Source organism: Sciurus vulgaris (assembly GCF_902686455.1).
Source record: "Sciurus vulgaris genome assembly, chromosome: 3".
Classification (NCBI taxonomy): Eukaryota; Metazoa; Chordata; class Mammalia; order Rodentia; family Sciuridae; genus Sciurus; species Sciurus vulgaris.
Window position 1 is genome coordinate 12,806,278 of NC_136463.1, and position 24,396 is coordinate 12,830,673.

Consider the following 24,396-nt stretch of genomic DNA (forward strand, 5'->3'; position numbering starts at 1 on the left):
CAGCATAAGATCTGAAGCTATAAAACTACTATAAGAGAAATAAGGAAAACGCTTCATGACATTGGTCTGGAACAAGGATTTCTTTAGACGGGATCACAAAAGTGCAGGAAACAGAAGCAAAAATAGACAAACAGGACTACGTCAAACTAAAATAGTATTACATCTGCACAACCAAGGAAACAATTAACAGACATAAACTACATAATAGGAGAAACTCTTTCCAAGATATACATGTGACAGCAGAATAATATTCAAAATATGTAAAGAACTTAAACAATTCTACAAAAGAAAAATAAAGATTTAGACTATAAAATGGTCAAAGGACCTAAGTAGACATTTCTCAAAGGGAAACACACAAATGGCTAATAGAAACATTTTAAAAAATTTGGTATCACTAGCCATTAAGGAGATGCAAATTAAAACTACAACTAAGCTATCGCCTGATACTTGTTAGAATGGGTATTACCAAAAAGACAAATGATAAGTTTTTGAGGGAAAAGGGAATCCTTGTACATTGGTGGTGGGAATGTAAATTGGTACAGTCTTCACGGAAAACTCCGTGTAGTTTCCAAAAAACAAAATGAAATTGTCGTATAATCCAGCAGCCCACTTCTGGTATTTATCTGAAAGATTTAAGATCAGCACATTAATAGATATTTGCACACCCATATTCACTGCCACACTATAGTCAGCAGCTGTTTGGGACTCAACCTATGTGTCCATCAATGAGAAATAGAGAAAATGTGGTATGTACACATAATGAAATACTAATCCACCTTAAAAAAGAAACTGTTATTTGCAACAACATGGATAGAAACAGAGAACATTATGCTAAGTGAAACAATTCAAACAGAAAACAAGTACTACATGTTTACTTTTATGTAGATTCTAAAACAAAAAACTCATAGAAGCAGAGTGAAGTGGTGTTAACAGAGCCTGGAAGAGATTATAATCAAAAGGTACAAAGTCTCACTTAGATAGAAGGAATAAGTTTTATTTTATATCTATTCCACAGATGAGAAATATAGCTAACAATTGAATACTGTACATTGCAAAATCACGGAGCGTAAATCTCAAATATTCTCATCACAAAACAGTATATTATATCATATATTAGCTACAGCATAGCTTAATTTAGCCTATCAATTTACCTAGTAGGAACAGTAATAAACAGAATAGTGAGACTAACAAGACATATAACAAGTAAATTAAGATAAAGGACGGTAGAGAGATTCATTGAAGTCAAAGATACTACTTCTAAAAGTTGCCATTTCCTAGGACCCCCTGATAATCAGGACTTGAAAGTTAGGAGAGTCCCTCAGCAAATCCCTGCCTAGAAGGAGTGAAGCTGGGACACACAGATGGGAGATGGGCATTAAAAAAATAGAAAGACAAACCCTGTGTAACCTGCATCATGAGTTTATATTTGTACCAAAGATGACTTCTTCCTATCATGCATCATTATTCTATCTAGGACCTGAAAGCTCCTATTATATAAAATCCTAAAGCTATGTTAGGTGCATATGAAATATCCCAATCCTACCTCTTTCTCATGCATTCGAGAAAGAAAATGATCATCATGGAAACTGCTGGATTTTCTCAGGCTGAACGTGGGAGTCATCTGTGGAATGAGTAAGAGTTACTTAATAATTTTTCAGACTTGGTTTGTCCTCACCCCAAAAGTAAACTTCTAAAATGCCTGAAAGCTATACCAAAACATCAGAGAAAAAAGTTATTTATTCACTTCCAAATGAGAGAATTTTATAAATTACTATGCTTCATAATGTGGAACTATATCATTTTCATTAAAAAATTAATGATTTACTTATTTATTTTTAAATCTGTCCCTAAAAAAGTCCACTGAAATTCTCACCTACCAGAGAAACTGGGAGAGGCTTCTGTCTCAGGTACCGGGGATTTTCTATCTGAAAGTTTTAAAAAATAAAATAATGTCTCATTAATTCTCAAGTCTTAAATATTGATAAAATATAGAATTAAGCTGCTATGTCAAAACATTTTCTATAATAAACAAGTATTTAGTTCAATTTTAGAATGAGTATTATATAAGACATTTTAGTGGTTCTCTAACAAATAAAATATAAAACAAACTCCTTTGCCTGCATAAATGCACATTCAAGATCCTCTCACTAACTGCCAGTCTCATCTTCCATTACTCTTCACTTCACATTCCATGCTCCTAAAATCCCAAATTATTTATATTACCAGAAAGTGATAGGTCTCCCTTTCTGCCTTTGTAAGTTTCACTGTTCATCCCTCTACCTGCTATGATCATGCATCTATTCATTCTTCAAATCTCAATTTGACTCCTAACTCCCAGACAAACCTGGTATGTGAATTCTTAAGCATCACTCCATAACAGCAATGAAAATTCTTTTGAGACTTCCCTTACAGCTACCTCTTCAGCTTCATCTGTCTCCCAACATACCCTACATTCCAATACACTAAACAACTCGGTTTAAGTTAAAAGCACTACACTCCCACATCCCAGTCTTTGAAAATTAAAACTCTTCTCCCGTGTCTTCACATGATTAACTTATTTAACTCACTGATTAAAAATGATCTTCCCCAAGAAACTTAGTTCCTACCGTCTTAGTAGTATCCCAGATGTGCTTCCCCTTTTATGATCAAGCATCCATCTCCAAAACAGTATGGACTGCCTTTTCACCACTCTGTCCCTAACATCCACCACAGTGCCCAACAGTGTTCATTAGTGAGAGAGGAAGGAAGGAGAGAAAGGAACAGACTATCTGGTACCATCCTCTTATCAGTTCCGAAAGTATCCTGTGTCCACTCTCTCACAGTCCTTCTATAGTACTTTAAGTGTTTATCACTATGTCTCCACATCTGCCTTTGGGCAGAATCAGTACAATAATGGCATCTTCTCAAATTTTCTTTCACTAGTACCTAGCATAATAACTAATGCATAGTACCTTTCAGGGAAAAATTATTGAAATAATATACTTCATAGTAAATCAGCTACACTGATTATTATCTCAACTATTTAATTCACAAATAAACTGAAAATGAAAAATCATTATCACAGAAGTCTAGTTTCTTCATATTATGACCTCACAATTTAACGCATGGATTAACACACAATGTGGAAGAACACAAATTAGGCAAGGGTCATGAGTCACACCAAGGAGAGAATAAGTGATAAACTTTTTCAAGTATATATTATTGGACTCTGAAATACTACTTTGTTTGTCCCAATAACTTATTATGGTTAAAAATCACGTAAAACGGTGCTGGGGTTGTGGCTCAGTCGTAGAGCACTTGCCTCACATGTGTGAGGAACTGGGTTCAATTCTCAGCACCGCATAAAAATAAATAAAATAAAAATCCATTGACAACTAAAAAATAATTTTAAAACATCATGTAAAACAAACAATCCATTCAGTTTACCAATAAGGGTAAAATGAATAAAGAATCCGCTAATTGAAGAATATAGAGGCAATAAACTTTTTAAAAAGAACTTAAGTAAAACAGAGAAGTGTTTCAATAGCAACAGACAAGATCTGAAGAGTAACTAACTATATTTTAGCACCTAGATTAAAAGGAATATACAAACTGATTTTCTTTTACGTGGAGGGCCTATACCATAAGGTAAAGGCAAACATTCAAATTTAAATTTCTCTCCCTAGCTTCTAAGGACCCAAGCAGACCAACAGAGCAACCAAATAAAAATGCCCATGAGCCATGCCTACAACACAGTGAAGAGAAAGGGAATACTAATTCATGTATTAACATGTAAGTGGTCCACAAAAAGATCCCAGACCAGCAGAATGAAATCTTGAGCCAAATCAAAGTGATACCACAGGAAGAGCAACAGGGGAACACTCAGGGTCCCAGAGATAGTAAGAACATAAGTATCATCAAATACTGACCCACCAAAGGAGAGTGGCCTACCTTTATGCAGGTTGCATTAATAAAGGAAAGGAAAAAAAAAAAAAGGAACTGATAGGTCAGAATATTAGAAATGGAGCACAAACAGAAGCCTTAGAAAAGTATGTAAAACAGAAAAGGAAGCCTTAGGAGGGATAAGGTCCCACAGAAACGAGTCAGAATCAAAGAATCCAAAGATAACAAACCAAAATGACAACCACAAAAGTCACCACTTATTAAAGAAACTGAATTTCAGTGTGGCAGAAGAAAGCCTTTCTGAACTGAAAATAAAGTAAGACAATCAAACCACCACCTCTCACACAATAATTGGCTATTGCTGGTTCAGAAAAATCTAATATAAATAATTATGAACAGAACAAAAATCCAATAATCATAAGAACTTACATTAAAATTAGAAAATCAAAATCAAAATCTGCCAGCAGAAGGAAATGCTTTTCTTTTTTTTTTTCTTTTTTCACTTTTATAGACTTCATTTTGATTCGCTGTACACAAATGGGGTACAACTTTTCGTTTCTACGGTTGCACACGATGTAGATTCACACCATTCGTGTAATCATACATGTATATAGGGTAATGGTGTCTTTTCTTAAAAAACCCTTATTAGGAGAAAACAGTAACAGTCCTCCTTTTGAGTCCTCTGCCGTCAACATTCCGAGCTTGTACTGTTGTACACCCACATACCTAGGCCATCTCTACCAGGTATTTCACTGTTTTGTTCCATCACTAACAGGATAATACACATGAAAACAAGATTGCTAATATAAGGAACATCAGAGACCAGAATACAGACAAAAATAGAAAAACATTAAATAAGAGCTAACTAGAATCAAGAGAAAATGCAAGTCAAACAAAAATCATCTAAGAAATTAAGACCAAATTAAGAGTTACAGAAAAAAAAAAAAAAAGCAAAAGCAAGAGATACAGAAGACAGGATATGAAACTAAATATATTTAAATAAAATATATTGAGCCTTTCCCCACAGAGCCAGCTCCAAGCCCTGGAACCATTAGCGGGCTAGGGGCAGCTTTCTTCACAAGCACTGCATTATCAAGTTCCTCCAAGACTTCAGGCTACTGAAGGCTGGGAGGTGATATACTGGAAATCTACAGGGACACTATAAGGCAATAGAGAAAATCTGTAATATCTCAGAGTCCCACTGATATCTCAGTCCCACTGATATCAATATGAGAAAACAAGGGAAGAAAATGTCCCAAACAAACCTAGACACTATATCAATAAAACCCAATGACAGCACAGCAGAAGAAATGTCAGAAAGGGAGTTCAGAATGTACATAATTAAAACAATCAGGAAAGCAAACGAGGAGATGAAAGAGCAAATGCAGGCATTAAATGATTGCACCAATCAACAGTTAAAAGAGCAAATACGGGAAGCAAGAGATCATTTCAATAAAGAATTAGAGATACTGAAAAAAAAAAAACAAACAAACAGAAATCCTTGCAATGAAGGAAACAATAAACCAAGTTAAAAACTCCATAGAAAGCATAACCAATAGGATAGAACTCCTGGAAGACAGAACCTCAGACATTGAAGACAAAATATTTAATCTTGAAAACAAAGTTGACCAAACAGAGAAGATGGTAAGAAATCATGAACAGAATCTACAAGAATTATGAGATATCATGAAAGGCCAAATTTAAGAATTATTGGGATTGAGGAAGGCTTAGAGAAATAAACCAAAGGAATGATCAATCTATTCAATGACATAATATCAGAAAACTTCCCAAATCTGAAGAATGAAATGGAAAACCCAGTACAAGAGGCTTATAGGACTCCGAATATACAAAATAACAAACCAAGGCACATTATTATGAAAATACCTAACATACAAAATAAAAACAGAATTTTAAAGAAAAAATAATCAAATTACATTTAGGGGGAAACCAATAAGAATATCAGCAGATTTTTCAATCCAGACTCTAAAAGCTAGAAGGGCCTGGAACAACATTTACCAAGCCCTGAAAGAAAACAGATACCAACCAAGAACCTTATACCCAGCAAAACTTACTTTTAGATTTGATGACAAAATAAAATCCTTCCATGATAAACAAAAGCTAAAGGAATTTACAAAAAGAAAGCCGGCATTACAGAACATTCTCAGCAAAATATTCCATGAGGAAGAGATGAAAAACAACGATGCAAATCAGCAACAGGAGGAACTAGCCTAAAGGAATAGCCAAATAAAGGAGAAACCAAATCATGTCAAAAAACAAAAGTGAGTCCAATGACTGGGAATACAAATCATATCACAATAATAACCCCTGAATGTTAATGGCCTGAACTCATCAATCAAAAGACATAGACTGCCAGATTGGATTAAAAAGAAAGATCCAACAATATGCTGCCTACAAGAGACTCATCTCATAGAAAGAGATACCCACAGACTAAAGGTGAAAGGATGGGAAAAAACATACCATGCACATGGACACAGCAAAAAAGCTGGAATATCCATCCTCATTTCAGATAATGTGGACTTCAAGCCAAAGTTAGTCAGAAGGGATAAAGAAGGACATTACATACTGCTTAAGGGAAGCATAAATCAGCAAGCTATAACAATCATAAATATCTATGCCCCAAACATTGGCTCATCCATGTACATCAAACAAATCCTTCTCAATTTCAGAAATCAAATAGACCACAACACATTTTAACACACCTCTCTCACCACTGGAAAGATCTTCCAAACAAAAATTGAATAAAGAAACCATAGATCTCAATAACACAATCAACAATTTAGACTTAACAGACATATATAGAATATACCATCCAACAAAGAACGAATACACTTTCTTCTCAGCAGCACATGGATCCTTCTCTAAAATAGACCATGTTTTATGCCACAAAGCTACTGTTAGCAAATACAAGAAGAGAAGAGATACTACCTTGTATTCTATCACATCATAATGGATTGAAATTAGAAATAAATGACAGAATAAAAAACAGAAACTTCTCCAATACCTGGAGATTAAATAATACGCTATTATATGATGAATGGATAACAGAAGACATCAGGAAGGAAATAAAAAAATTCTTAGAAGTAAACGAGAACAAAGACACATCATATCAAAATCTCTGGGACACTATGAAAGCAGTACTTAGAGGAAGATTTATTTCATGGGGCGCATTCAACAAAAGAAGTAGAAATCAACAAATAAACGACTTAATACTATAGCTCAAAGCCCTAGAAAAAGAAGAGCAGACCAACACCAAAAGTAGTAGAAGACAGGAAATAGTTAAAATCAGAGCCGAAATCAACGAAATTGAAACAAAAGAAACAATACAAAAAATTGACAAAATAAATAGTTGGTTCTTCGAAAAAATAAACAAAATTGATAAACCTTTAGCCACACTAACAAAGAGAAAACGAGAGAAAACCCAAATCACTAAAATTCGGAATGAACAAGGAAATATCGCAACAGACACGAGGGAAATACAAAACATAATTAGAAGCTATTTTGAAAATCTATACTTCAACAAAACAGAAAACCTCGAAGACATCAACAAGTTTCTAGAGACATATGAATTACCTAAACTGAACGAGGAGGATATACGCAACTTAAATAAATCAATTTCAAGCAATGAAATAGAAGAGATCATCAAAAGCCTACCAACAAAGAAAAGTCCGGGACTAGATGGGTTCTCAGCTGAGTTCTACAAAACCTTTAAAGAAGAGCTCATTCCAATACTCCTCAAAGTATTCCATGAAATAGAAGAGGAGGGAACCCTCCTCTTCATTCTATGAAGCCAATATCACCCTGATACCTAAACCAGACAGACACACATCGAGGAAAGAAAATTTCAGACCAATATCCTTAATGAACATCAACACAAAAATTCTCAACAAAATTTTAGCAAATCGCATACAAAAATATATTTAAAAGATAGTGCACCACAATCAAGTGGGTTTTATCCCAGGATGAAAGATTGGTTCAACATCCAGAAATTAATAACTGTCACTCACCATATCAACAGACTTAAAGTTAAGAATCACATGATTATTTCGATAGATGCAGAAAAAGCATTCAATAAAATACAGCACCCCTTCATGCTCAAAACACTAGAAAAAATAGGGATAGTAGGAACATTCCTTAACATTATAAAGGCCATCTATGCTAAGCCCATGGCCAATATCATTCTAAATGGTGAAAAACTGAAAGCATTCCCCCTAAAAACTGGAACAAGACAGGAATGCCCTCTTTCACCACTTCTATTCAATATTGTCCTTGAAACTCTAGCCAGAGCAATTAGACAAACCAAAGAAATTAAAGGGATACGAATAGGAAAAGAAGAACTCCAACTATCCCTGTTCGCTGATGACATGATTATATATTTAGAGGAACCTGTAAATTCCACCAGAAAACTTTTAGAACTCATAAGTGAATTCAGTAAAGTAGCAGGTTACAAGATCAATGCTCATAAATCCATTGCATGTTTATACATGTGATGACTCTTCAGAAAGAGAAGTGAGAAAAACTACCCCATTAACAATAGCATCGAAAAAAATAAAATACTTGGGAATCAATCTCACAAAAGAGGTGGAAGACCTCTATGATGAGAACTATAGAACACTAAAGAAAGAAATTAAAGAAAACCTTAGAAGATGGAAAGATCTCCCATGTTCTTGGATAGGCAGAATTAATATTGTCAAAATAGCCATACTACCAAAAGTGCTATACAGATTCAATGCAATTCCAATTAAAATCCCAATGATGTACCTTACAGAAATAGAGCAAGCAATTAAATTCATCTGGAAGAATAAGAAACCCAGAATAGCTAAAGCAATCCTCAGCAGAAAGAGCGAAGCTGGGGGTATCACAATATCAGATCTTCAACTCTACTACAAAGCAATAGTAACAAAAATGGCATGGTATTGGTACCAAAATAGACAGGTAGATCAATGGTACAGAATAGAGGACATGGACACAAACCCAAATAAATACAATTTTCTCATACTAGACAAAGGTGCCAAATATATGCAATGGAGAAAAGATAGCCTCTTCAACAAATGGTGCTGGGAAAACTGGAAAACCATATGCAACAGAATGTAATTAAACCCCTATCTCTCACCCTGCACTCAAAATGGATCAAGGACCTCGGAATCAGACCAGAGACCCTGCATCTTATAGAAGAAAAAGTAGGTCCAAATCTTCAACTTGTTGGCTTAGGATCAGACTTCCTTAACAGGACTCCCATAGCACAAGAAATAAAAGCAAGAATCAACAATTGGGATAGATTCAAACTAAAAAGCTTTCTCTCAGCAAAGGAAACTATCAGCCACGTGAAGAGAGAGCCTACAGAGTGGGAGAAGATCTTTGCCACTCATACTTAGATAGAGTGCTAATTTCCAGAATATATAAAGAACATAATAAAATTAAAATATAACAATTTATTGTGGGGTTTATAACATTAGTAGATTATGGAGGAAAATTAAATGATCCGCTCAAAAAGATGAAAAAAGCACTAAAAATATTCTACAACCATTCATGCTTTTTTAATACCTTGAGAATATGTGAATAAAAGAGACATCCTTAACTTGATAAACAGAATCTATAAAAAAAATTTATCAAGAATCATTAATCCTAAAGACTAATCCCCTCCCTTTAGGATTAGAAACAGTGTCCCACTGTGAATGCACCTCTAGTCAACATTGCATTGGTATCCTAAATAGCACTTTTTAAAGACAGAGTAAGAATAAAGAAGAGGAGGAGGAAAGAGAGGAAAAAGGACACAAAGATTAGAAAAAGAATATTTCGGGCTGGGGAGATAGCTCAGCTGGTAGAGTGCGTGCCTCGCAAGCACAAGGCCCTGAGTTCAATCCCCAGTACCACAAAAAGAAAAGACAAAGAATATTTCTTCTATCTATATAGAACCATAAAAAAATATACAAATACATAATTATTAGAACTATTAAGATTTTGGTAAAGGTGTCAAATGCCAATCAATATTCAAGAATCAACTGTATTTTTGCAAATGAGAAAAACCACTTAGGAGAAAAGAAGACTTTACAAACATCTTATTAATTGATTGACTGATTTCATACTGGTCACTGGACCCATGAGTGTTTTACCACTGAGCAACATCCTCAGCCAGCCCCCCACCTGCCACGTTTTTTTGGGTTTTTTTGTTTTTTTTTTTTTTGAGACAGGACTTTACCAAGTTTCATCTCACTAAGCTGTTGAGGTGGGCCTCCAATTTGAGATCCTCCCTCCTGCCTCAGTCTCCTGCATCACAGGATTTACAAGCATGCACCACCTTACCCAATAATCATTATGTTTTATTTATAATCATAAAACATTATACAATTCCTACAAATAATTCTGAGAAAAGATACACAAGCCCTTTATGGAGAAAACAAGTAAGTGTCATTGAAAAATAATAAAGACCAAAATAAACAGAAAATGAAACCTTATTTTTGGATAGTCTCAACATTGTATCCTTACTCAATTCTTAACTTGATCTAGTTGCCAAATATGATTCAATCCAATCCCAAAAGAGGTTTCGGAAAACTTAATAAGTTTATTATGAAATTTGTATAAATAAAGAATAAGAATAGCCAAGATATGCCTGAAGAAAAAAGAAATCAAGGTGGGGCGATTTAAAAATACAGAAAACTAAAGTAATGAAGACAAACCAATGGAACTAGACAACATCAGAAAGTAACTCAGTTATACAGATGCTTCTCAACTTACAATGGGGTTACATCCTGAAAACAAATACTGGAAAATATCACAAGTCAACAATGCATTTAATACACCTAACTGACCAAACGTCATTGCTTAGCAACACAGTACACTGCAGAGCAAGGCTCACTGGAAGCCACAGTGTGCTCCCACTGCCCGGCACCACTGGAGAGTATCTACCAATGGCTCAAGAAAAGACCAAATTCACTGCACAGTTTCTGTTAAACCACATACAACTGCTTACATACCATCTTGCAGGTCAAGCCATTCTGCAGTCAGGTACTGTCTGGGTAAAAGAGTGTGATTTGGAAAAGGTCTAACATTGAAACTAGGAGTGTCGGGCTGCGGTTTTGGCTCAGTGGTAGGGCACTTGCCTAGGATGTGTGAGGCAATGGGTTTGCTTCTCAGCACCACACATAAATAAATGAATAAATAAAGGTCCATCAACATCTAAAAAGAATTTAAAAAAAAAGAAAGTGTGCACTCAATAATTGGAAGAAAAAGATTGCCTCCTCTCACCATACATAAAAAATTCCCAATGAACTGACCACTTATCATTAAAAGCAGTGCTACAAAAACTTTCAGAGGGCAATTTTGAATTCTATAACCTCAGGGTAGAGATTTTGTAAGAAATAAAAATATAAAGAAGAAACTGATAAACTTGACCACTTCCAGTAAGAACTTCTCTCCAAAAAAGATACAAAGAAAGTGAAAAGATAAGACAAACTGGGAAATGTTTACCCAAATGATGAGTCTCCAAAATGTGTAAAGAAGGACTTCAAAAATCAAGACAAAAGCTGGGTGCAGTGGTGCATCCCTGTAATCTGGGCAACTAGGGAGGCTGAGGCAGGAGGTTTGCAAGTTCAAGGCCAGCCTCAGCAACTTAGTGAGACCCCGTCTCAAAATTTAGAAAATTTGTAAAATGGCTGGGAATGTATGTTGCTCAGTGGTTAGAGCACCCTGGAGTTCAATCCTTGGTACCAAAAAAAAAAAGAAAATCAAGGAAAAAACAGACAAAAAGCCACCCACTACAAACAAATGCAAAAAAAACCTCGAGGTACATTGTGTATTTGGTGCCTTATGAATGGCAAATAAGCATATGAAAATATGCTTAAACTCCTTAGAAATATGAAAATTTAACATAATATCACAGTGAAATAACATTTTATAATTTTACAAACTAAAAAACATTAAAAATTTGACAAAATGGTTCATGACATGAACCACTACTGATAGATTTATGAATTAGTACACTTTGGCACTAAATAGCGGTAGTTTAAGTACTAAGTAGAGGTAATAATATAATCTACTTAAATATTGTACCAGAGAAGGAGGCATGTAGGCATATTACTTCTTTTTTTAATTGTCAATGGACCTTTACTTTATTCATATGCAGTACTAGGAATCAAACCCAGTCCCTCACACGTGCTAGGCAAGCGCTCTACCACTGAGCAACAACCCTAGCCCAGAGGCATATTCTTTACTAAATAGCAAACCATAAGCATTCAGCTCTTTGAAAATTAGAGGCAGCAACTTTCCAGCAGACAGCAAAGTACATTCAATAAACATTTATTGTCTAAAGGTATACCTATACATACACGAAAAATAAGTAATCGTTCTGTATTTTTGAAATTCAGAAAATCAAAACAGAAAGTAAGCTCTTCAAAGACATATACAAATCTGCAAATATATAAAATTCTAATTCATGAAGCAGAATTAAATATAAGGGGGGGAAGGAGTAGAGGAAACAGGACTTCTCAAGATGCTCAAGCACTAATTAAGTTTAGAATTTAAAACCAAAAACCAAGAAAACCATCTGTGATTTATTTTTACCCATCTCTACATTTATAAGCAGGGTACAAAATATTGGTTTAGCTAATTACAATGTAGCATTTCAACTATGCAGATGCAGCTCCTATTTCATTCCCTTCATCTTTAAAAGCCATTAAAGAAGTAAAGGACTCATTCTATTATTATGAATTTCCTTTCTCAAGCTGGCCATAAAAGAAGGAAAAATAGAAAATGTCTACTCTAATTTTTAAAAGCAACAATGAACACTGTAAACTGGACCCGATATTCTGTTGTTGTTATTATTCCTTTACAATACACTGAGTTTGTCTTCTAACCACTTTTAATATGCAATGGGAATTATTCATGGTAAAGCATGTTCTTGAGTCTATTTGGGGAAAATAAGCAATCTATTTTCTGATTTTGTAACAAGTGCCAGATGTGCTTTGAAGTTCAATGTTCCCACTTTGTAATCCACAAGTTCCAGGACTTGAAGCAATCTGTAAACAGTCTTAACACTGACTTTTCATGCTCTTTTAGAAAACTTCTTGTACTCTCATAATACCTCAAGAAAGGATACCACAATAAAGAATGTCCAAAATGGAAGAAAAGGGCACGTGAAACACTAACATCTATAAAATATTACATAGAAGGCAAAGCAAAAAATAATTAAATTCCAATAGCAAGATTAAATCACATGTCTGCACGTTTCTCATTAAAAAAGCAAACAGAATCACAACAATAAAATATATAATAATTGAAGCTAGAAATGAATATAGATATCGGAATGTTCTTTAATGAAAACTAGCTTTTGATATTTTATGTAGGTTTTTAGCTGAGCCGTTTGATTACAAAAGGAATTCTGCCAGTTTTTTTGGTTTTTTTGTTTTTTTTTTTTTTTTTCCAGCTTATTCAGGATTTGGTCAAACTAATAAGCAAATACCCTCATATAGATTAATGTTGATCAACTAGAGAAGTATTGTTTCCAGGAAAAATTAAAAGAACTCTATCTGATACACGAACTTTCTCAGAGGAAAGGACATTATCAAGTAATATATTACCAGCAACACAAGTAAATATTTTTAAATCACAGCATCAGTCAGAAGAACTGCCAAACATTTCTCCACAGCAAGAAGCAAATTCAGACTTTAACGCCAAGATGATTATGCTTCCAAATTGTTTTTAAGTCAATATTTTAGAACTTTAAGAAAATCTCTTCAGAAATAATACTGCAAGTGGAGACTCATTCACTAGTTTACCTACAACATTTCAACAAACATTTACCAATCACAAATAACATACAGATATAAAAACACAATCAACTGGCACAAGCAAATGAGCCAAAGGAACAGAACAGAAACAGGCATAGTGTCACTTGATTTATGAGACATACAGCACTGTGGTATAGTAGAAAATGATCATATTTTTCAACAAATGGTAGTGTCACTTAGATTATACAAGGGATAAAAATAAACCTTAACTCCTGATCTTACAACATATACCAAAATCATTCTCAGATGGTCTGTAGATCTGAATAGAAAACACAATAAAACTTCTTTTAGAAAACTATGTTTTTCCCCAGGAACATCTTCAGAACTTTAAGATAGTGATTTCTTTAAAATTAAGACACAAAATGGTACTACCATAAAAGGAAAAATGATTAAATTATTTTTAATTTAAAATTAATTTAAATTTAATTTGCACTAAAATTTAAAATTTCTGTTCATCAAGATGCCAGTAAAAGAACAAAGAAAAGTAACAAAGTGGACAATATATTTACAATACTATATTCCACAAGGACTCTTACTCAAAATACATTAAAAACCCTCCCACATGTCAATAATAAAAAGGCAGATAATCCAACACAAAGACAAAACTACTTGAAATCCTAAAGACAAAACTTCATGTAGGCTATCTAAATTAGCAATAAACATAAAAAAGCAGCCACCATCACTGTGAAAATGCATATTAAAACCACACAATGCAATACCACTAACTGCCTTCAAGAATAGTTAAATATTTTTAATTTAAAAAAAAAATCAACTGGCAAGACCAAGTACTGGATAAGTAGTAATGCAAAGGCACCTAGTCAGTGCTGATGAAGATATATTGGCACAACCACTTTGGAAAACTGTTTCTAAATATCTAATTTTATTAATTAGCTTTCTGCTGCAGGACAAATCACCCCAAAACTTCATTACTTAAAAACGCAATCATCTTATTTATTCTATGAGTCAGCAACCCAAGCAGTTCCTTTCTGCCACACTTACTCAAGTGTCTGGAATAGTGTGAGAATACTACTTAGCACAGGTTCGTTAGCCTCTCAGGAAGGCCACACTGAGAACAGTCAGACTTCCCAAATTCCTTACAAAAACAGCAGAGGAGCAAGGAAAATTTGACCCAGCAGGGGATCAAAAAAAGCCTGACCCAGCTGAGACACGGGCAATATGTGTGATGAAAACAGTAATTACCTGCTCCTCTTTGAAATGCGTAATGTTCCTTACCTACCAATTCATCTTATATGCCAGCAAAAACAGCCCTGGCCTGTGATCCTTAGATCTCCATATGTACTGTCCTGATCCCCCTTCAACAGCCGACACTATTCTTTGTCTTCTCACTTGTTTCTAGATCATACTGAAGAACACAACAAACTTCCCCTTAGGTTGTTCTTTGCAAAGATTGAGCTTGTCTCTCTGATCAGTCTGATCAGTTCCAATGGTTGGGGTAAATTTGTTTTGGGTTTGTTTGTCTGTTTGTTTGTTTGGGGTTTTTTTTGTTTCATTTTGCTTTGGGTTTTGTTTTGGCTTGGTTGTTGGGTTTTTTCTCCCCCATTAAATTAAATAAGGGATCTTTAACCCTTGGTTATCATTTTGGACACATCAGAATATTTTTATCAAAGCTCACCATTATTCATTAGTCTACGCTTGGTTTTAATTATCACATTTGCACAGCTATTTGGGATTGTTATTTATTTTGTTTTAAATGATCATGTAAACACAGTAGTGCTAATTTCTAGTTTCGCTAAAATAGTCACTTAATGAAAATATCTTTATGCCCTAATTAGATCATCTTTATAAATATCCCATGAGTATGTGAAGACTAAAATTCATATTCCATTCTTCTATTTTTTTCACTTTTAGAAAGTGCCATACCATTTTTTAAAAATAAAACAACAACCACAACATTTCTTCAAGCTCAAAACATTCTTTGAGTTCTTTCAAAAAGGTAATTCAAGGTGAATAATAATTTTTATAAGAAAAAGTTCTATATAAAGAAAATTGTTAATGCTCTTGTAGGCTTTAGCTCTTTCACTCATCTTAACCTACAGTTACATGTTAAAAAAAAAAAAAATACTTGTAGGACAGGAAGACAGATAATTTCTTTCTTTTTCCCTAAAATAATAAATAAAACACAAAATAAGAAAGTAATATATTGCCTCATGGCTAACTCATTAGAAATAGCAGAATATACTCACTTTTAAATTTTTTTAATCATAACTCAGTCTATAGCTTTTTGAGATTTAACAAATGCATTCATGGTATAACCAGCAAAATACAATTAAAACAGTTCCATCAAACCTATAAAAATTCCCTAAAGTTATCTATACCCTGTAGTCATATTCTTCCTCAATGTTTAATACCTAGAAAGTACTGATCTCTCCATCCTCACAGTCTTGCCATTTCTACAATATTACATAAATGCAATATGAGGCTAACTTTTCAGTCTAGCTTCTTTCATTTTGTTTAATGCATCTTAAATTCATCCACGTAGGAGTATGATTTGATAGCTGTGTCCCTTTATCACTGAGAAGTATTTCACTGTATGAATTTACTTACAACTTGTTTTCTCATTCTAGTTAATAGTATTTAGAATTACAAAATAATTGTAATTGCAATTACAATTTCCAGATAAGAAGGGGTTATAATAAATGGTTGCTTACAGATTTTTGTGGGGACAAACACTTTCATCTCACTTGAGTAATTACTTAAGTGTGAAACTGTTGTGTCACATAGTAAATATGTTTTACTTTATTTAAAAAAAAAACAACTGGGAACTGTGTTTTAAAATAAATGTTCTTTGTTCCCATCAGGAAGAGATGAGCGCTCCTGCCTTTATATATTCTGAATAAAATCTTTGTCAGATAAGTGATATGCAAATATTTCCTCTAATCTCTGAATTTGGTATCAAAATAAAAAAACTGGCCTCATGATCTAGGAAGTGATATCTCCTATTCTGTCTTCTAGAAGAGACTGTGAACAATTGATATTATTTCTCCCTCAACTGCTTCATTAAATTGGTCAGTGAAACCATGTGGGCCCAGAGTTTTCTTTTTTGGAAGCTTTTTAACTAGGCTCAGTTTATTTCATAGTGAAATGACTATTCAGGTTATCTATTTCTTCCTGAGTAAGTTTTGGTAGTTTGTGCTACTCAGGAACTTTGTCCCTTTTATCTCTATTGTCAAATATACATCCACAGGGTTGCTTATAGTAATTCCTTATTTTACTCTGAACATCTGTGGGATCTGTAGTGATAGCTCTTTCATTCTTGTTATTAGCAAATTGATTCTTCTTTCTATTCTTGGTCTGTCTGGCTAAAAGTTCATTAATTTTGTTCATCATTTAAAAATCCAACTTTTAGTTTCATTGATTTTCCTTATTGCTTTTCTATGTTCAACTTCATTTATTTCTCTTTTAATTTTTAGTGTTTCCTTCATCTGATTGCTTTGGGTTTAACTTACTCTTCTTTCTTCAATTTCTTTAGAAAGGATTTAGATTAATAATTAGAACTTCCTTCTTTTCTCTTTTAGGACTTCCTTCTTTTCATTTTTGTGCTTTCAAGATTATTCTTTGTCTTTCAAAATTCTTCCTACAATTCATCTATGTATAAATATCTTTGTGTTTATCTTAACTTGAAGTAGATTGAGTTTCTCTAATTAGATTGATGATTTTCATCAAATTTGAAATTTTTCAACCATGATGTTTTAAATAAATCTTCTCCTTTGTTCCCTCTCCTTTCATTCTCAAGCCTCCATTACACAGTATGTTAGAACACTTAATGGAGTCCCACATTTCTCTGAGGCAATGTTTATTTTTCTTTATCTTTCTGTTCTTCAGCTTGCATGATCTTTACCAATCTATCTTGAAAGTCACTGATTCTTTCTTCTACCAGTCCAAATCTACTGTTCAGCCCTATAGAACTTTTCACACTAGTTATTAAACTGTATATTTCCACATTATACTAAATTTCCACATGGTTCCTTTTTGTAATTTCTCCTTATTAATATTCTATTTGATGGTCATCATAACTTCTTTACTTCTTTTAACATGGTTTCCTTCAGTTCTTTGAACATATTAATAATGGCTGTTTTGAAATCTTTGTCTGTTAAATCTGGCCTCTAGACCCTCTCACAGGCAGTTTCTATTGCCTGACTTTTTCTTGAAAATGGGTCACACTTTCCTGTTTCTTTGCATCTCATTTTGTTGTGTTTGCTTTGTTTTTTCCTTGAAACTGAACATGTTAGATACTACATAACACATCAACTATGGATACTGATTCCCTTCTCCAAGAGCAATTTTTATTGTTGCTTACTTGTTGATTTATTTAGGGTTTGGCTGGACTATTTCAGTGCAATTTATTTCCCTCACAGTGTGAAGACAACTGGTGTCACTCCCCACAGATGTGACATTAGGCACATACATTGTTATCCTGAAATGATGGTAGTTTTTAGCAGGACACTCTATTTGACTGTCTCTGACCCTTATCTTTCTGTTAAACCATATGTCCAATTTGATTTGCCATCAAAATATCCACTGTTTTCTTAAAGCGCTCTTAGGTTTGAACTTCCCCACACTTAGTTTCCAATACAGTCAGTATTGGGGAAAGCTTCTGATCTCACTTCTTCTGGACTGCCTATCCCCTCTGCAGAACCCTCAGCCATTACTGTGGGCACTGTGCAGAAGCAGAACTCTCTGGTCTTACTGGTTTGCCACCCTCAGTGTGGAATCTACCCTATGGGGAGGACAACCGTGGCTGCAGTATTCCTGACCTGTTGTGTGTAGGGAAGAGCTTCTGCCCTATGAGTGAGGGCTGAGTGGAAGAAGGGAGCCCTATCACCACCTAGCAGCACTCACCAAGAACTCACCAGCCTCTTCAACTCAGGCTTCAAGTGGATATGAAATGCTGGCAGCATGCTCCTCCCAGTGAGACACACTATTGGGAGGTAAGGGGAGAGAAAGAGAGCCCCCATTTTCTTGGCCATACCCACCACTGGAACTTCCATAATGCTGAACAGGAGGGACAGGGGAGAGTAAAAGCAAGTAACAGTTCAAGCACCACAGATTTCTGTTGCTTCTACCAAGCTGTAGTTGATTTTCTTAAACAAATGTGTCTTCATTTGCTCTATGCCCTTAGGACAATTTCCAGAGACTTTTAATGGTTTTTTTTATACTTTTTACCAATTATTCTTGTTTTGCTAAAAGAGCAGGTCTGTGAAACTCCTCATGCTGCCAATCAAGGAAGAGAACTTCCATCTCTTCTAAGTATTGCATGATAAAAATTCTCCTATAAGATCTATTTCAACCCAATTGCACAAATTCTGATATGCTGTCTTATCATTTTAATTCAGTTAAAAATATTTTCTAACTTCCCTTAAGAGTTCTTTACTTCTGGATTATATTATTTATAAGTATGTATTTAATTTCCAAATGATTATGGATTTTCCAAATAATTGGCTATTGAACTTTAATTACAATATCAGAGGAATTATAATCATTGTAATTAAGTTGTGAGGTTCTGAAAATTTTTGGTGTTTGTTTCTTTCAGTGTGGAAAATTGATAGAACTTAGATCTGTCTACAAGATCAGCTCTCCTGTGAACAGTAGTTCTGAGGTCATTCCCATGCTCCAAGCTTATACCATGCCATCTGAGCCTGCCCCTCACAGGTGTCACTCAAGAGTTGATCATGCACTAAGGTAATGATTCAAACCATAATTCAGTTCTCTAAAATGTTGCTATGAGTTTTGGTGGGTATGTTCCAAACATGCACACCTTGGAGTAAGGTTGGGTGGGACCTATGTTGCTTCACACACATTAAGGATTCACTTCTTCCACTCTTCCCTCTCAGATTTTCTCCATCCATCTGGCAAAAACGATGAATTCCCTTCAGAGTCTGTCTCCTACACTATCACTGAGTTCCACTCCCAGAGCAAAGTAGCAAGGGAAAAGATGAAAATGTAAATATAAATATATCCCCCCTCTAACATTCCTTGCATAAGAGGTACCCTTTTACAGAACTTCTATCCAGACAGATGAGCCCAAATTGCTGCTGATACACCACAACAGTACAGTTCTCCACTGCGGCTGGTGTAGGGGCAGGGCCAAGATGGGGGTGCAGTGGAGGGGGAGAGGAACCACCCTCATATGCTCCAATCTTTTTCCTAGTCCTCTGGCCAAAAAGATGGGTTCTTCTGTTGGTTTTTACTGTCTAAGCCCACTACACAATCCACCAATTTTGCCCACCCTGCAGTAAAAACTGAGAGTTAGACAAGAAAAACAAAAACAAAAATACAAACAGGACAAAAGAAGGCTCTCAGCTGCTGTACCAGTCATTCTTCATGTTTTCCTCTTCTATTAGCCTCTTATTACTTACTTTCCAGAGCCCCCAGGTAGTTGCATCTTAACTTCTGTCCAGAGTTTTTAGTTGTAAGAGAGCTAGGATGCAACAACTTACTTCATCATGGCCAGAAATGGGAGTTTATATTTACTTTTAAAAGAAATAAATGTCAATTTCTCAAATAAAACTCTGAATATCATTTCACTCCCCAAATACAAACTTTGGGAAAATACTATAAATATTTTATGACTTTGTGTGTTTTATGAGTAACAAATACTAAATATAAAAAATTAGAAAACATAAAATGTTAGGAAAATAAGCACTCATATTTTACCATGTAGAAATTACCTTTTAACATTTTGAGGATATAATTCCAAACATTTTATACTCTAAAGAATTTGCCTTATCGAATGTTTTGTACATAAACCAACTCTATAACTCTTTTTTATTTAGATAACTTGGTCCTAGTAACAAAATCTGACATATTTACTCATTTGTAGAAAACCACAGGCAAAAGAGAAATTTAAAAGGTCAACACATTCGACTCAGTTTCTCTCCAAGATCACTGTATAATATGAAAATAGGTTACTAACATAAATGGAAAAAACTCGGATTGCCAAAATAAAACTGTATAAAACAGCTGAAATTACATGCTACTTTAACAAAAATTATCCCAACTAATCTTACCTCAAAGCAGTGAATTAACAAATGGAAACATAGTGCCCTTCTCAGTCCTTTCATTGAAATGACAATAGGACAGAAAAGGAAGAGGAAGAAAGAGAAGGAGAAGAGGAAGAAGATGGAGAGAGGTGGAGAAAGGAAAGGATGAAAGAAATCGGAGAAAAATGGAGATGACAAAAATCTGTATAAAGATCTCAAAATAAATACCAATTATGATTATTATATAACACTAACAATAACAATTTTTAAAATAAAAATTTCTACTTATGGTCTTCTTTAAAACCATCAATAAGTAATAACCATAACTACAATCCAAAAGCTTCACGCAATGGAAGCTTTCAATTGTGTCAGCAAACTAATTTTTCCCATTCATATCTATACCTATAAAATAGGAAAAGAAGTTCAAATACCTGCTCAATTTGTTTCATGATTGCAATTTCATTTATTTTTAAGGTTATATACCCCGCTTCCAAAATAAATTCACAAACACACTCTAGAAACCAAGAAAAAAGTATTTATCAATTTTTTCCTACAATCTTAAAACTGTTCCACTTTAAAAGGTAAAGAAAGCTACAAATAATCCCTAGTTAACATCAGAACTCTCCTATAGTCCCTACACAGATCTTAAGGTAGTAAATTATTTATAGAATAATAAACTCTAAAACTTGAAAAATAAACAACACAATTTTTAAAGTTTTTTTGTTTTTTGTTTTTCTAAATGAGTGCACATAGCTTGTTTCTTAGTGATGTGACAGTCAATGGTTAAGGCAGAATATTCCAAACCCTCCATCCAATTACTCAAATTAACTTAAAAATAGTAAAAATGCATAGCTCTAAAGTACATCCTATGACTTAAGAATCATACATGAAATGCATTTAAAATATATTATGAAAGCTAGAAAACATCACAAAAAGTAAGATTTGAAAAGATAAAACATTAAGAAAAAACACAGGATAAAAATTTCATACCAAGTTATTTTTAAACAAATCTCTAGTTGAATTATGCATTCCTAAAAAATTAACATATTCCTGTGAAAAGAAATATATTTTGAGAAACATATATTTTTCAACAAATACTAGAAAATTCAAATGCTCAAATATCAAATGCATTAAAATGAAGGCGTTGCCAGCAATGTCAGCAATATTAAAAAAGGTACATTTAGTCAAGAATACAAAAATTAACTCTAGCTAGTAACTGATTTTTCAAAGAAAGAAAGAAAACAAAGCTACTCAGGCATCTTCATACAAAACTAAAATCAAAACAAAATTTAAGCTTTCTAAATAAACACTTGTATCATTCAACTCTAATGAAGAGAAATCATTTAGCCTGATTAATGCTTATTACATTATAATAAATAATAATGTTAAAACCCCAAGTAGGCCTAGTTTTAAAGGTATGATATCAAAATATTTTACATATTTTAATTTTATTATAAGAAGGAAAGATTTAATCCTCTGAACAGTTAAATAATCGTGAAAAGTACTCTATGTACTAGGAAATGTACATCAAAAGTTTCAAATGGCTAAGGGCAAAGGCAAGTTTAAAAGGATAGCTCCACAATTTTATTTTTCTCTTTGATGTTGCTTTCTGGCAAGAGGACTTTGTCCTTCTGTGGGATTTCCTGTGCTCTTCTCCCACATTGGGAAGAGGACTTCCCTCCAACAGCAGCTTTCCCTACACTTTCAAACATGAAAATGTTTTTCTTTTGACTTACTATCCTCCCTCTCATCAATTGTTTGTCTCTTCGCTTTCACTAGCACACTCCCACAATTAATAGAAGATCCATATTACTTTCATTTCCTACCCTTTTCCCAACCTTCTAATTATGCCAATTCTATGAGCCAAACATCTTCATTCTCCACTTTCTACCACTTTACTCTCTAAAGGCTTGAGCTCTTCTTCAATCTTGCCATTGCCCATATCAGAAGGACCCCAAACTATGCCTCTAGCCCTCCAATCTCATGAAGCTCTAGGCCTCGAACTCTGCAATTAATCTTACTGTCTCTTCAAACTCCACTAATCTAAAAAAGAACTTCAAACCTCTAAAATGGGTTTTCCTACCTGACAGTCAATTAACAGAGAGTCAACATTTCCATTTCTCAAAAACAGGTAGGTTCCCTCAGTTCAGGCCTCCAGTCAGTCATTGAGCACTCTTTACTCTTTCAAAGGGTTTTCCTTCCTATCCTTTCCATCTTCCCAGCAGTCACACTAACACAAAGTCCACTGTGTGTTAAGCATCTAAAAGATAATTGGGGCTGGGACTGTGGCTCAGTGGTAGAGCACTTGCCTAGCACATGTGAGGCACTGGGTTCGATCCTCAGTACCACATATAAATAAATAAAGGTTCATCAAAACCTAATAAAAATATATTTAAAAATAAATAAAAGATAATTGATCTCCTGTCTCCAATTCTACTTACATCCAATAGCACTTCATAATGCCAAGACAATTTTCCTAAAGTGCTGCTTTCATTAAAGACAATGATAGTAGAACAATTTTTAGGTTTCCTAAAATAATAAACCCTAATTAAGGTGAATAAATGGAAATGGACAACTGGTATACAGCTGTTGAAAGAGGTAGAAACTTCTGGAAGGCAATATACCAAAGATGTAATATGACCTAAGAAAGCAACCAAATATGAATAAAAAGATTCTGGTAAAGAATTTTGTTGCAGTATTATTTATATTAACAACAAAGTGTGAGGAACAGATGTCCAAAATTAGCAGAATACTTAAACTATACTATATCTATCCAAAGAAAAGTGAATATTTATCATTAATAGTCATAGAATTCCTATAAATTTATATAAAAAGTTAAATTGCACATAATATATTATTTATAACATGACCTAATTTTATTTAAATTTTAATTTTATAAAATGACAAAGAAAAAAAAGGAAAGGTATATACAGCTTGAGTATCCCTTAAAGGAGATGCTCGGTGCCAGAAGAGTTTCAGACTTTGAAGTTTTCCATATTTTGGAATGTTTACACAGACTTTACCAACTAAATACCTGAATCCAAAAATCCCAAATTCAAAATGCTCCAAAATTCAAAACTTTTTGAGTGCCAATGAAGCTTGAAAAGCTTCAGTTTTTTGGAGAATTTTGGATTCTGGGTTTTAGATAAGGGATATTCACTCTATATTAAAAGATATTAACATATCTGTGTTCAGGTTTTGAAACATTTTATCCCTCTTATTTATTGTATTTTTCAAGTTACAAATTACTATATAATAAAAATGATAATTAAATCATTTTAAAGCCTTTTTAATTTCCTCAAAATATTTAAACAGCATATAAGGAAAGAAGAATCATGGAAGGTGATAAAAACTCCAGGATTCATGATAGCCTAAAATATAAAAGGTAAATTTCTCAAGTTAGCCCTCACAGATCCACTTTAATCTAGCTGCCAACATTGCCCACTAATCCCACACATAAATCCCAGAGACTGTGTCAGGACAGTTCACTTATATGACCAAATCTTTCTTCATGTGAAACAGCAATGAAAACTGCTGTTTGTAAAGGTTGCTCATCCATGAAGTCTCCCTGAGTTTTCTTAAACCCAAATGACTTTGCTTGTTTGTGATCTCCCTGACTTCCCTCCTGCTCACCTCAGCAGAGTCACAGGCTGGATAATACACCTGGGTCAATAACAAAGCACACATGTGATAGTGGTTCCATAAGGTCA

General features: G+C 34.1%; 1 protein-coding gene across 8 annotated transcripts in view; it reads right to left on the minus strand.

The window, feature by feature from the left end:
• Window positions 1-24,396, minus strand: part of CEP112 (centrosomal protein 112) — a gene marked incomplete at its 3' end in the record, with an annotated part of 475,585 nt that overhangs the window by 400,777 nt on the left and 50,412 nt on the right. For 5 of the 8 annotated variants that reach the window (XM_079131569.1, XM_079131572.1, XM_079131571.1 and 2 more), the window contains exons 8-9: window positions 1,878-1,925; window positions 1,544-1,621 (exon numbers count right to left, since the gene is read on the minus strand). The exons of 2 other annotated variants lie outside the window; for them this stretch is intronic. In XM_079131569.1, coding sequence (XP_078987695.1) covers window positions 1,544-1,621; window positions 1,878-1,925 — 126 coding nt within the window. Of the gene's footprint in view, window positions 1-1,543; window positions 1,622-1,877; window positions 1,926-18,545; window positions 20,276-24,396 lie in introns of those variants that run through there. One more of the 8 variants, XM_079131576.1, reaches the window with a different exon arrangement.